General features: G+C 45.5%; 1 protein-coding gene across 4 annotated transcripts in view; it reads left to right on the forward strand.

Annotated features, from left to right (window-relative positions):
* Nucleotides 1–1,910, forward strand: part of Dcdc2 (doublecortin domain containing 2) — a 65,862-nt gene extending 63,952 nt beyond the window's left edge. For all 4 annotated transcript variants that reach the window (XM_045132683.1, XM_045132685.1, XM_045132684.1 and 1 more), the window contains one exon: nt 1–1,910. This exon is cut by the window's left edge and continues 87 nt beyond it. In XM_045132683.1, coding sequence (XP_044988618.1) covers nt 1–12 — 12 coding nt within the window. In that variant the 3' untranslated portion in view covers nt 13–1,910.
* Nucleotides 1,911–13,413: the final 11,503 nt, after the last annotated feature.

Genomic DNA, 13,413 nt, shown 5'->3' on the forward strand with positions numbered 1-13,413 from the left:
GTGGTGGCCTAAAGGACACTAATACAATACAAGAAATGTCCGAAAAAGGAAAGGGTGTTAGTACTTAATAACAAGCACTCAGTCTCTGCTAAGCACAGCGCCACGGCCAGCGTGGCGGGATGTGACCTGTTGAATTTTACACACGGGCCTCAGGGAGGATGAGGCCACTTTTAACGACAGGGGGGGATTGGCTCACTTTGTGACACATGATTTTAAAAGTCCCATAGAGGAATTAAATAAGAGACACGGAGGAGAATCCGCTGGAGAAGTCGCACTGGGAGACAGTCTGCGACTCGCGTTTGTAAAGGATGGGATGAAAACAAGACTCCTGCCTCGTACATTGCAGGCTCTATCACAATCTTCGAGCCGAGGTTACTGGACACACGCGTGTCCCGAAGCGCGTGTGTAAGAAGTCACAGAGCCCGCGCCGAGAGCTGTGACCAGAAAGCCGCGTGCGATTGTCTTAAAGGGATAAACTCCCAGCTGAGCCAATGCCCGCGCAGCTTCGGAAGTGATTTGGAGGTAGCCACCGATAGAAGTGGTTCTGCAGCCTATTGACACCCCTTCCTTCCTCCTCAGCCAAAACCCACCTGGAGAGAGCTGAAGGAAGGAGGCAGGGTGTTCACCTGGGCAGGACCGTGCCGGGCGGTGGCTGCTGCCATGGTCCCATGCGCAGCTTGCTGGTGGCGGTCCCCTCACACTCAGGCAGGCGTCAGGAGCGCCCGCTCTGTGACCGAGCCTGGCCTGGCGCGCAGTGTGCCCGGGATGCCCTGTGCACTGCACTGGTCTAATCCAGTCAGAACCTCTTTTCTGCCCCCACTCGTGGCAATACATTGCAAAACTCAATATTGATTAAGATTGAATTCTTCTCAGGGTTTTTTTTTTTTTTAACAAAAAAATCCCCGCGAAAATGTAACAGGAAGAAAAAAAAAAAAGGTAGACCATAAAGAGTTTATTCCTGCCAGTTTCTTTGCTTTTTTTGCTTTATTTCTTTAAGGGTTGCCATGTGATGTTTTGTTATGGGAGATATCAGAAAATATACTTCCTTTTTTATTTTATTTTGTTTTTCTTTTCTTTCTTTCTTTCTTTCTTTCTTTTTTTTTTTTTTTTTTTTAGAAAATATACTTCTTTTTCCTAGTTATAGGCACCCTTTCAAGCAGATTCTTGTCTGTAAATTTAGACTCTTTCTGATGGAAGTTGGTGAGATGATGCTGTACTTCCTGACACAGTCCGTGGACTGGTTAAATCAGCTTTTTCACGGCGTGCTGGTTAGCGGAATGATGCTGCTTCTCTTTAAATAGGGCAATCATATATTTTTCTCACATTAAAGAATATGTTTTTAATTATTTAGAAGTTGTAAGTTGGAACTTTTAACTGCTAGTGTTTTTTGTCAGATTCATCGTATATCAGAAGTTTTAAAGATTCTTTAGCCCTTCCAGGCTTCATCAGTGGCCATTTGGAATCAAAATAGCTGTTCTATATTCTAAAAGAATGTAGAAAATGGATGCATCTCCCCCTCAAAGCTATTCTAGGCTTTCCGTAAACAGGAAGTAGGAACAGAGATTATCATGCGGCAGTATTTGCGACTGTGGCCCAAGGCATGCTACTTTGAGGGTGAATTCTAAATGGGACTCAGTGTGACACAAGGCATGCTGTTCTGAAGGGTGAGTTTTAAGTGGGACACAGTGTGTCACAGGGCATGCTAAGCCGGAGGGTGGATGACAAACAGGACACCATGTACCTCATGCTTTCTGTGTGTTGGCTGGCTTTTGACAAACGGGAGCGCTTTGTACTGCTGAGGGCCATCTTTTGTTGTTAGGGCAACAGAGCAACTGGCGTTTTGATGTTGGGTCTGGGGTTAATGATTTTAAATATCATAACAATATAAGATTGAATATAAGAAACTTTAACGAAGTCTCCAAGTGTTTCTTTCTCTTCCCCTTCCGTGAAGATAAAACAGGAATTTGGGGGTTTCTTGCCAATACACCAATATGCCAATGCACCCATAAATTTAGGGCTCCCCAGGTTGTTGTCTTAAGAATTTAAAGAATTAAAATCCATAGACCAGAGAGTAAGGGTTCGTGAGAGTTTATTAGAATAAGAGAAGAAAGTGCAGAGAGCTCCTGCTAGGCTGAGATGAAGGCAGGCCAACAGGTGTCCCCTGGTCAGGGTCTGCTCATGACCTGACTGTGGAGGGCTTCACCTTAGGGCTCAGGTGAGCCAGAGTGAGGGCTGATTGGTCTGGACCAGGGGTTGGCTCAGGGAGAGGCCGGTCATGATGCCAAATGCTGGGGCTGAGCTTAAGCAACCACAATGTCAGGGTTAGATTTAAATTCTAGGAAAGGGGACCTCCCTCCCAGGAGACACTCAGGTTTGTGGAAAAACAGATCTAGGGAACTCCTTTAGGCAAGAGATAAGGAGAAGCCAGCTTCCCTTCTGACTTCTATCAAAGCCCAAAGTCATTCCTGCATTTTACTTTCAGGGACCCAGTCACCCTAACTGCCTCAAAGAGTTTCTCTAATAAATTATTTTTCTTTGTTTCCTTTTCTTCATTACCCTATGAAGCCTAGCCTCATTAGCCATTTGACTGAAGCACAACTTCGATATTTTACATGAAAAATAAATTTTTGTTTTGTTTTTGTTTTTTCAAGGTAGGCTCTCAGTCTGGCTCAGGCTGACCTGGAATTCACTTTGTAGTCTCAGGCTGGCCTTGAACTCACATCAATCCTTATATCCTCTCCCTCCCAAGTGTTGGGATTAAAAGCGTGCATCATCATGCCCAGCTCTAAACTTTTATATTTTATTTTTATTTATTTATTTGGGAGCAAGAAAGAGAGAGACAGAAGCAAATAGAGAATGGGCACACCACTGCTAACAAACTCCAGATACATGCACACACTGCACATGTGGCTTTGTGTGGGCACGGGGGAATTGAACTTGGGCCATCAGGCTTTGCAAGCAAGCACCTCTAACTGCTGAGCCATCTCTCTAGCCATAAACTTTGACATTTTAAGTATACTTCAAGAAAGTTACAAGGCATAATAACAGGCAAACACGTCTAAAAATGGAAACATAGTTAAACAAGAAAAATAAAAAAGGCAACATAGTCTTGTGTGTACACATTTTAATATGTATTTAATATCAATTTAAAAAATATATTTAATATTTAATTATTAATAAATATTGTATATTAAGATCATTTAATATCCATTGGCAAGACAACCATAAGGGAGTGAATACTAACTTGCAATATTAAAATAGGCTGCAAACATATATTTAAGACAAATTAAATGTGCCATCTAACCAAACAAGAGCTCATCCATAGGGAATTACAATTACAGATGTCACTCGGTCAGAAATGCCTTTGAGAAGTGGCTGTGTCCTCCAGAAATTGGTGTGTCTATGGTAGGCTAGTTCCTTAAGAGACAGATTTGGGGCACGTATGGAGAGGAGGAAAGCTCTTGGTTAAAGGTCAAGCTCCATTTTACTTTCATGTAAGATCCAGTCACAGCCCTGAAACTGACTAGATAAGCATATTGGTTTCCAAAACCCTTATAAACAATGGGTTTGTTGGTGAAACTGGAATATGAGGAGTGCGGTAGTTTGAATGTAGGTTCCCCCAGACTCAGGTGTTTTTTGGTTTTTATTTTTAATTTTTAGTGCTTTTTAAATGATTATTATTATTTTTTATATATTTTTTTATTTATTTGACAGAGAAAGAGGGGAGAGAGAGAGAGAGAGAGAGAGAGAGAGAGAGAGAGAGAATGAATATGGGGACGCCAGGGTCTGCAGCCACTGCAAACGAACTCCAGACGCGTGCGCCCCCTTGTGCATCTAGCTAACGTGGGTCCTGGGGAATTGAACTTGGGTCCTTTGGCTTTGCAGGCAAACGCCTTAACCGCTAAGCCATCCCTCCAGCCCATAAGTGATTATTATTAACAACGTATTTTGCATGGATACATCATGTGTTGGGACCCTCTTTTCCCTTGTCTCTGCCCCCATTCCATTGGGGATGCTCTCACTAGAGTTGCAGGTTTTCCCCATGAAGTTGTGTTTATGCATTGTGGGAGCAGCAGTCAGTTATTGAGGGGGGTGGTGGGAGGCAATACCTCTGGGCATGATGTCTCAACCCTATGGCTCTTAAAATCTTTCTGCCCCCTCTTCCACAAAATTCCCTGAGCCATGGTGGGTGAATTTTTTTTTTTTAATTTTGTTCATTTTTATTTATTTGAGAACAACAGACAGAGAGAGAAAGAGGCAGGTAGAGGGAGAGAGAGAGAATGGGCGTGCCAGGGCTTCCAGCCTCTGCAAATGAACTCCAGATGCATGCGCCCCCTTGTGCATCTGGCTAACGTGGGTCCTGGGGAACCGAGCCTTGAACCGGGGTCCTTAGGCTTCACAGGCAAGCGCTTAACCACTAAGCCATCTCTCCAGCCCTGGTGGGTGAATTTTAAGTCTACTTCAGTGGTGAGCTCTTAGGAGCCTCTGGATCTCTGCTTTGATAGGTGTCGAGTGTCCTCGGGGTCTGTCTCCTTCACCCTGGCGCTGATTATCTATCAGATTCAGCAGGGAAGCAGCGCTCTTGCTCATCTCCCCCGTTCCTCTGTGGATTCAGCTGAGGCTTGGCTGAAATGCGAGGGGTGGTTTATCTTCTCCAGTCTCACCACCTTCTGAAACACAAGAACAGATCCTCTGCCCGCCCCCTCCAGCCTCAGGTGTTTAGTTTGTAACCCGGACCTCCAGCTGCCTGGCTAGAGGGAGTGTCACTGGGGGTGGGTCTCTCTCTAAGGTGTGTTTGTGGCCCATCTGATTTCCAGCCCAGAGGTTTGTAGAGCACTCTGAGCTCTGCCTGGGTCTCTGCTGCTTTCTGGTGTGTCTGGCTGGTGACAGTCTCTCTCTGATCGGATGTGTATGGAACGAGTGGGGCGCCCCCTGGATCTGTGAGCTTGAAATGAACCCTTCCTCTCATCACTGGTGCCTGGTTTGGATGTCCATCCCAGCAGCGTGGAGCCGTCTACAACAAGGAGTTTTTCAGAGCAATTAAGGTTTTGACTAAGGGCTGCAGAGATAGTTTAGTAGTTGAGGCGCTTGCCTGCAAAGCTAATGAACTCAGGTTCAATTTCCCAGGACCCACGTAAGCCAGATGTGCAAGGTGGTGCATACATCTGGAGTTCCTTTGCAGGAGCCAAAGGACCTGGCACACCATTCTCTATCTCTCATCTGCCTTTTTCTCTCCCCCTCAAACAAATAAAGAAAAATTTAAAATAATTTAAAAAAAGATAGCTGGCAAGTGCCCCTCAACCTCCGGTTGTAAAATATGATACTGCCTGGCGTGGTGGCGCACACCTTTAATCCCAGTACTCGGGAGGCAGAGGTAGGATCACTGTGAGGTCAAGGCCACCCTGAGACTACAGAGTGAATTCCAGATCAGCCTGGGCTAGAGTGAGACCCTACCTCAAAAACCAACTCCCCCAAAAAGAAATCCAATCCTGTTACCTTGCTGGAACCTTCTACACATTGCATTTTTCTGCCATATGATGATGTTATTTAAGACTTTTTTTCTTATGTTCATTTGTTAATATTAGCTTGTCAGGCCTGGGAAGAACATGGAATGATCTGCCTCCCGTTTGTTCACTCTTGCCCTGGTGTCTAAAGACAAACATCTGTATGTGCATAGAGGCAGTCGTGTGTTTGTGAATTCACAGGTGTGGAGCCACCCTGATAGGTGTCCATGCACTCCTCCAGGGTGCAGCCAAGATCCAACACCCTCAGATGAGCTGCCTTAACACAGAAGAAGTTCATCCACTTACAAAAGAGTTCATGTATTTAAAGTGGTGGCTGAAATGACCCAGGTTCGATTCCCCAGGACCCATGTAAGCCAGATGCACAAGGGGCCACATGCATCTGGAGTTTGTTTGCAGTGGCTGGAGGCCCTGAAGTACACATTCTCTTCTTCTCTCTCTCTCTCTCTCTCTCTCTCTCTCTCTCTCTTTCTCTCACTCTCTCTCTCCCTCTTTCTCACTCTCTCAAATATAAAATAAGATAAAATGGTGGCTGTCCTGGTTGTGGTGTCTCATGCCTATAACCCCCCGCGCTTGGGAGGTGCAGGTAGGAGGATCAGGAGTTTAAGGTTGGCCTCAGCTAAAAAAGCAAGTTCAGGGCCAGCTTGGCTACATGAGGCCCTGTCTCAAAAAACCAACCAAACAACCAAAACCCAAAACTTAAAATTGTGACTGCAAAACAGAAAGACTTATTTATCTTGTTAACCACTCTCCTAAGGAATTAGCTCTACGCTTTCTTTCTTTCTTTCTTTGCCCTCAACTGAGTAGCAAAAGCAAGCTTGAAAGGTGGATTGATAGCTGAAGAGAAGACATTGTATCTGATCTGTTGTCAACACAGACACTGAGGATACATATCAAACGCTCACAGAAGTACTCACTTTAAAACGTTAAGAACAGGGCGTGGTGGCGCACGCCTTTCATCCCAGCACTCCAGAGGCAGAGGTAGGAGGATAGCCACGGGTTTGAGGCCAGCCTGGGCTAGAGTGAGACCCTGCCTCAAAAGCAAAACAAAAGAAAGCATTAAAAGGGTTCCTTAGGCACAGTGCTATTGATAGAACAGTGCTCTTGTGAGGGAGGGAAGCAGTGTCTAATAACGCAACAGGGACTATTAAATGATACTTGGGGTTGGAGAGATGGCTTAGTGGTTAAGGAGCTTGCCTGCAAAGCCAAAGGACCCAGGTTCAATTCCCCAGGACCCACATAAGCCAGATGCGTGAGGTGGAGCATGCGTCCGGGGTTTATTTGCAGTGGCTAGAGGCCCTGGTGCCCATTTTCTCTCTCTCTCTTCCTATCTGCCTCTTTATCTCTCTCAAATAAATAAATAAATAAAAATTTTAAAATATACCTGGGTTGGAGAGATGGCTCAGCAGTTAAAGTACTTGCCTGTGAAGCTTAAGAATTTGTGTTTGAATCTCCAGGTCCCATGTAAGCTGGATGCACAGTGACATAAGTGCACAATGTTGCACATGCCCACAAGGGGGGGCACATGCTTGCGGATCTTGTTTGCAATGGCTGAAGGCCCTGGTATGCCCATTCTCTCTATCTGCCTCGTTATCTCTCTCAAGTAAATAAATAAAAAAATTTTTAAAAGATAGTTGGTTCGAGGCCACCCTGAGACTACAGAGTGAATTCCAGGTCAGCCTGGACTGGAGTGAAACCCTACCTTGCAAAACAAGAACAGATACTTGGGTTGGAGAGATGGCTCAGAGGTTAAGGCACTTGCCTGTGAAGCCTAAGAACTCATGTTTGCATCCCCAGGTCCCACAGAAGCCAGATGCACGGTGATGCAAGCTGGCAATGTCGCACATGTGCACAAGGGGGCGCACGCTTCTGGAGTTTGTTTGCAGAGGCTGAGGGCCTGGGTGTGCCTATTCTCTCTCTCAGCCTCTTTCTCTCTTTCAGATAAAATTTTAAAAAATGATACTTATCACGATTTTTTTCCAAAAAAAGTTACAAGCATTTTAATGCAAAGATTATTCCAAGAAAGGATGATAAAATCTCTCTTTTTTTTTTTTTTTTGGTTTTTCAAGATAGGGTCTCACTTTAGCTCAGGCTGGCCTCGAACTCACAGCAATCCTCCTACCTCTGCCTCCCCAGTGCTGGGATGAAAGGCGTGCGCCACTGCCTGGATCAGATTACAGTTCTTGTCATCAGCCTTCAAGTACCATATACTTCAGATGGAATATTTATTTTATTTCATACCATCAAAAGCACTCACAAAAGGTTCACTCCTCAGAGAGAGAGAAGGAGAGAGAGAGAGATAGAGAGAGGGAGGGAGGGAGAAAGTGGAGGGCAGGGATTTGCTTGAGTGTGTCAAGATTCCTTTTGTACCCAGCACAAGCACATCCGAGGTTGATGTAACACCCAGGCTCAGTGTAGAAACACATCAGCATTCCCGTGTGAACACAGTGTGATGTCCTTCTGCCATGGAACCATTTTTTTAAGGTTAGTCTGTTATTCTAAGGCATTGACCATGTGTAGATCTTTGTTATTGCCTATAATTGTTATAAAGGTCGTAGGATTACTGCTTTGGAAAACTGTCTCGGCATTCCAATGAATATGGTTTTTACTCTTCTCCCACGAAATTGTATCTTTTGCCTCATGAACTTGGAGTGGCAGATGGAGTCATGAAAGAGCGCCCGTCCTTGCATGTTGAAGAGGAAATGAAGTCTGGTTTGTGATGAGTCATAACTTCCTGTGGGAGGGGAGGTAGGAGAGAATATGTTTTTGGGGGTAGCAATAAAGCCTTTGTAAAATATAGAGGTAGGGGGCTGGAGAGATGGCTTAGCAGTGAAGGCACTTGCCCATGAAGTCTAAGGAGCCAGGTTCGATTCCCCAGTACCCACGTAAGCCAGCTGCGCAAGGTAGTGCAAGTGTCTGGAGTTTGTTTGCAGTGGCTAGAGACCCTGGCACACTCATTATTTTTCTCTCTCTCTCTCTCTCATCTATCTCTTCCTCTCTCAACTAAAATCAATAATTAAAATTTTGAATAAACAAATCTGGAGGGAATTTCATCAACTTAAGAATGGGACCGAGTGAGGCGGCCCAAGGCAGACAGCACTCCAGCTTCTCAGCGGCTGTCACGGGTGCGGGGGTGAGCGTGGTAATGGTGGGTGTAGGAGTTTGGAGAGAGCCTGCGGTATCAGGGCTCTAGGGGAGATAGAATGCATTGGCATTAAAAGGGGATTTCTTGGATTACTTTATGGCAGTCTCTAGGCTTGAGAATCAAGGAACCCGGTCTCTGCTCAGTCCACGTGGCTGGAGGCCTCAGCAATCCCAGTCCGGCACTGAAGGCCTGGAGGTGTTCTAGGGACTCACAGCTCTTCAGTCCACGCCGGAAGGCTGAGGATCCAATGCTCAGGAAGGACAGCGAACAGCAGAGGTGCTCGGGCGGGTGGAGGCGCTCACCAGCAAGTGCGCAGGTCACCAGGTGGGAGGAGGGGGGCCACGTCAAGCCAGGAGGGCCACCACTCTGGAGGTGGGCTCACTCCAGAGGAAGGACCTCCCTCCTTCAGTCAGTCCTTCCTGGAAGCGACCTCAGAGACCCAACCAAGAGGAATGTCTGTGGATTCCTAATGGGCCCAAGTGGACAACAGAACTTAACAACCAGACCTATTTTTTGGCTCTTATGTCTTGTCTTGAATCGTTAATGTGCACAGTAGTAATGGAGATTATGCCTGCAATAAGTAGGCCAAGTGAATCACAGCGTTTCTACAGCGTTTGTTAGGTGCAGAATGTGAGTAAAATGTGTGCTTTGCTCACAAGATGGGCATGCAGGCACTCCGAGAGGCACACGTGCCTCTGAGTAAACACACTGGCATTTTGTGTCCTTAACTCGTGTTTGGACAGTTTCTCATTTATGTTGCATTGCTAGTATTTCGCATAGCAATCCTTTCGTGGCATTTTCTGTGAACACAACAGAAGCACTTTGATACGTAGAAATTCAGCCCTTTAAAAAATGCTTACATAGCTGGGCGTGGTGGCGCACACCTTTAATCTCAGCACTCGGGAGGCAGAGGTAGGAGGGTCGCTGTGAGTTCAAGGCCACCCTGAGATGACAGAGTGAATTCCAGGTCAGTCTGGACTAGTGTGAGACCCTACCTCAAAAAACCAAAAAAAGAAAAAAAAAAAAAAAAGCTTACATAGATAGCATAAATATTAAACGCCGTTATATGAACTTCCTTATACTTTCATATACATGTTGTTTATTTGCTCGAAACATTCAAGTAAGGCTGGACAGAAGGCTTAGGTTAAGAGTGATTGTTTGCAAAGCCTGATGGCCCAGATTTGATTCCCTAGCACCCACATCAAGCCAGGCACTCCAAGGGGGAGCATGCATCTGGAGTTCATTGGCAGTGGCTAGAGGCCCTGGTGCACCTATTCTCTCTCCTCTCTCTCTCTCTCTCTCTGCTTGCAAGCAAGTAAACAAAAACATAAAATAAAGCATTAAAAAAACCCTTTTCCTGAATGCCAGCACTATTTCCTTTTCTGTCATGTTCTCTCTCTGTTCTTATCGCTAATATTCCCCTCTGCTCCTGCGTCTTCTCTTTCAGCCAAATGCCTCACTAATTAGATTTTGGCTTCTTTCATTTCTAGCATATGCTTTTTAGGCTTTTAATTTTTCAGCATGTTTCACACTAGCTACAACAACAAGCTTTGATATAAAATATTTGACTGTAGACAGTTTGTGTGTGTGTGTGTGATTTTTTCCCCCCTTTTTCTTCTTGGATACATAGTGAGCATAGTGAGTCACGGGAATGTGCTGCCCCTTTCAGGATGCATTTATTTATTTATTTTTTAAATTTTTGTTAGCATTTTCCATGATTATAAAAAAAATCCCATGGTAATTCCCTCCCTCCCCCCAACACTTTCCCCTTTGAAATTCCATTCTCCATCCCAGGATGCATTTTGATGGACTGGTTCTCCACCCACTGACGGATGACAGTGTTGGCTGTTCAGACACTTGCCCTCACTCAGATGGATGCTATCAAGACCAGGATGGTCTAGTTCCATATTACTGGCTTGCAGCCAAGGGCTGAGAGACATATGAGGCAAAGATGTCAGCTCCTCGCCTCCCGGGGAACTGGCTCTGAAGCAGTTTCCAGCCCAGAGCTCCTGTATGCTCAGGCTGATCTTTTTCAGTTGGGTTAGCCTTGCCTACTGGCCTCTCCTTCTCCTGTGCCCCCTTTGGGGGATGAAATGAATCTGTTTTTGTGTGCTTGTTTTTGTTGGAGTGGAGATTGAACCAGGGTGTGTTAGGCAAGTGCTTTTCCACTGAGCTACATCCCCAACCAACACCTTCACTTCTTTCTTGATGCCTGTCATTGATTAAAATATATATATGCATATATATTCGGGGGCTGGAGAGATGGCTTAGTGGCTAAGGCATTTTTTGCCTGGGAAGCCAAAGGACCCAGGTTGTTGGGAGCCATAGAGCAAAAGCCTCTCCATTTTGCCTGGGCCTGTTCTTAAGTTGACTCATTTATTAGAAAGCTGGTCCATCCAGCTTGCAATTAGGAATGTTGGTCAGCAGACTGTTTGCAGAATCTTATCTTTTGCAAAAGGCCAGTTTACGGTCAGGCTGTTAAGCCATTGAGGCAAAGTTAGACAGACACTCGGTTACATCTCCTCTAGGCTCCCTAAAATTAGATAAACACCCAGTTACATCTCCTCTAGGTTCCCTAACAATCCCTTGGCCCTAAATCACATCAGCCAACTTAACTCCCTGCTTTCTTCCCCTATATAACCACTGTGTAAAAAATAAAAATCTGAAGACCTTGATCAGAACATAGACTTGGTCTCCTTCTTTGTGTCTCTTGTCTCTCATCCAGGTTAATTTCCCCTCGGGTCCTTGTTTGACTCCCTGCTGGCCGGGGCACAGGTTCAATTCCCCAGGACCCATGTAAGCCAGATACATAAGGTGGCGCATGTGTTTGGAGTTCATTTACAGTGGCTGAAAGCCCTGGCATGCCCATTCTCTCCTGTGCTCTCTCTCTCTCTACTTCTCTCCCTCATAAATAAAATAAAATAAAATAAAAAATAAATATTCAGGCTGGGGTGATAACTTGCCTGTGAAGCCTAAGGACCCCTGTTCAATTTCTCTGTAGATCCCACCTAAGCCAGATGCACAAAGGTGAAGCAAACACAGGTCATACATGCCCACTAGATGGCACATGCTTCTGGAGTTCAATTCAGTGGCTGAGGCCCTGGTGTGCCACTTCTCTCTCTCTGTCTCTCCCTAAATTTTTTTTTTTTTAATTTTAAAAGGTAAGGGCAGTACTAATCCACAAGCCTAAATATCTAGGGCAATTTGATGGGCACAAAAAATTCATCTAGCCAAACAACATGAGTATCTTTGCTTCTAGGACCTAAGGCCATAGCTGTTGAGTAGGATTTTAGTACCAGACATGAATTCCCTCCTGTGGAGCAGGCCTCAATACCAATCCAAGCAGTTGGTTACCCCCATAAAGGTCATGCCACTATTGCATTAGTGGGCACACCTTGTCTGACTGATAAGTTGTGTGGGCCCCAGGGACCACTCCTGGGTAAGACTCTTGACTTTTCTCCCACAGCAACTATTAGCTGTACATTTTAATACTTCTGATCTAACCAGAAAACAGAGAATAGAACCCAAAAATCAAAACAAGTGGATTTTATCTGCTTATTTGCAAGAAGAGAGTGAGAGAAAGAGAATGGGTGGGCCAGGGACTCTTGCTACTGCAAACTCCAGACGCATGTGCCACCTCGTGTATCTAGCTTTGTGTGGGTCCTGGGGAATTGAACCCTGGGGGGCATCAGGTTTTACCAAAAAAGCACCTCTAACTGCTAAGCCATCTCTCCAGCCCCGGAATGTGATTTTTATTTTTAAATTCCCACTCTAGGTTAAAGCACATCTTTCAGAGAGGTAGTGAGAGAATAATCAGTAATTTCTGCTCTCTTCAGGCAGCCTCGTCAGAGGAGATTAAACATTTTCACTTGAATGAAGGGTTGCAATGAAGCAGGCGAGGCTATAGTTTAGAAATGTGGGGGCTGGAGACATGGCTTAGCAGTTAAGGCATTTGCCTGCAAAGCCAAAGGACCCAGGTTCAATTCCCCAGGACCCACATTAGCCAGATGCACAAGGAGGCGCACGTGTCTGGAGTTCGTTTGCAGTGGCTAGAGGCCCTGATGCACCTATTCTCAATCTCCCTCCCCCTCTTTCTCTGTCAAATAAATAAATAAATGTAAATATAAACAAATAGAAATGGAAACAATACTGTGGGCCTAGTGAGAGCAAGAAAAGGGGGCTGAGGTTCAAGGCCATGGACTCTGATGTTGGTATGTAGAAAGCAAAGCAGGCTGCTCAAAGCCGTGGCAGGTCACCCGGCCTCCCCGGTCAGCTCCGTCCACAGACGGGGAAACTGAATGTGCTGCGAACCCCGCGTGACCTCCCTATTGCACGTGGCCATCCTGCATGGCACCTAAAGGCAGTTGGGTGTAAGTTAACCCTACACTCAATGATGTATTTTGCCCTAATGTGGCAACAGGAAGATCTGGTGATGAAGAGATACTAGTCTTGGAAATGGGGGAAAAAGTCAGAGTGTATTTGAGGTCTTCTCTGGAGTCAGCAGCTGGCTGGAGATGACTATCATTCTGAGAAATACCTAACAAGACATTCTGATGAGTTAATAAATCGTTCTCACTGAACAGACGTGGAAAAAGGTTAAACCTCACTCTTTAGCCTTAATTAAACCTGATGTTGAAAAGGTCAGTGCCTTGTCTGGTAGGTTCCAAATCACTTCACTCTTTGCCAGTTAGGGGTGACCGCAGTGGTCACACGGGCAGACAGGAACCGCCCGCCACCAGCAGAGCC

This window comes from Jaculus jaculus, chromosome 13 (genome assembly GCF_020740685.1).
Source record: "Jaculus jaculus isolate mJacJac1 chromosome 13, mJacJac1.mat.Y.cur, whole genome shotgun sequence".
Taxonomy (NCBI): Eukaryota; Metazoa; Chordata; class Mammalia; order Rodentia; family Dipodidae; genus Jaculus; species Jaculus jaculus.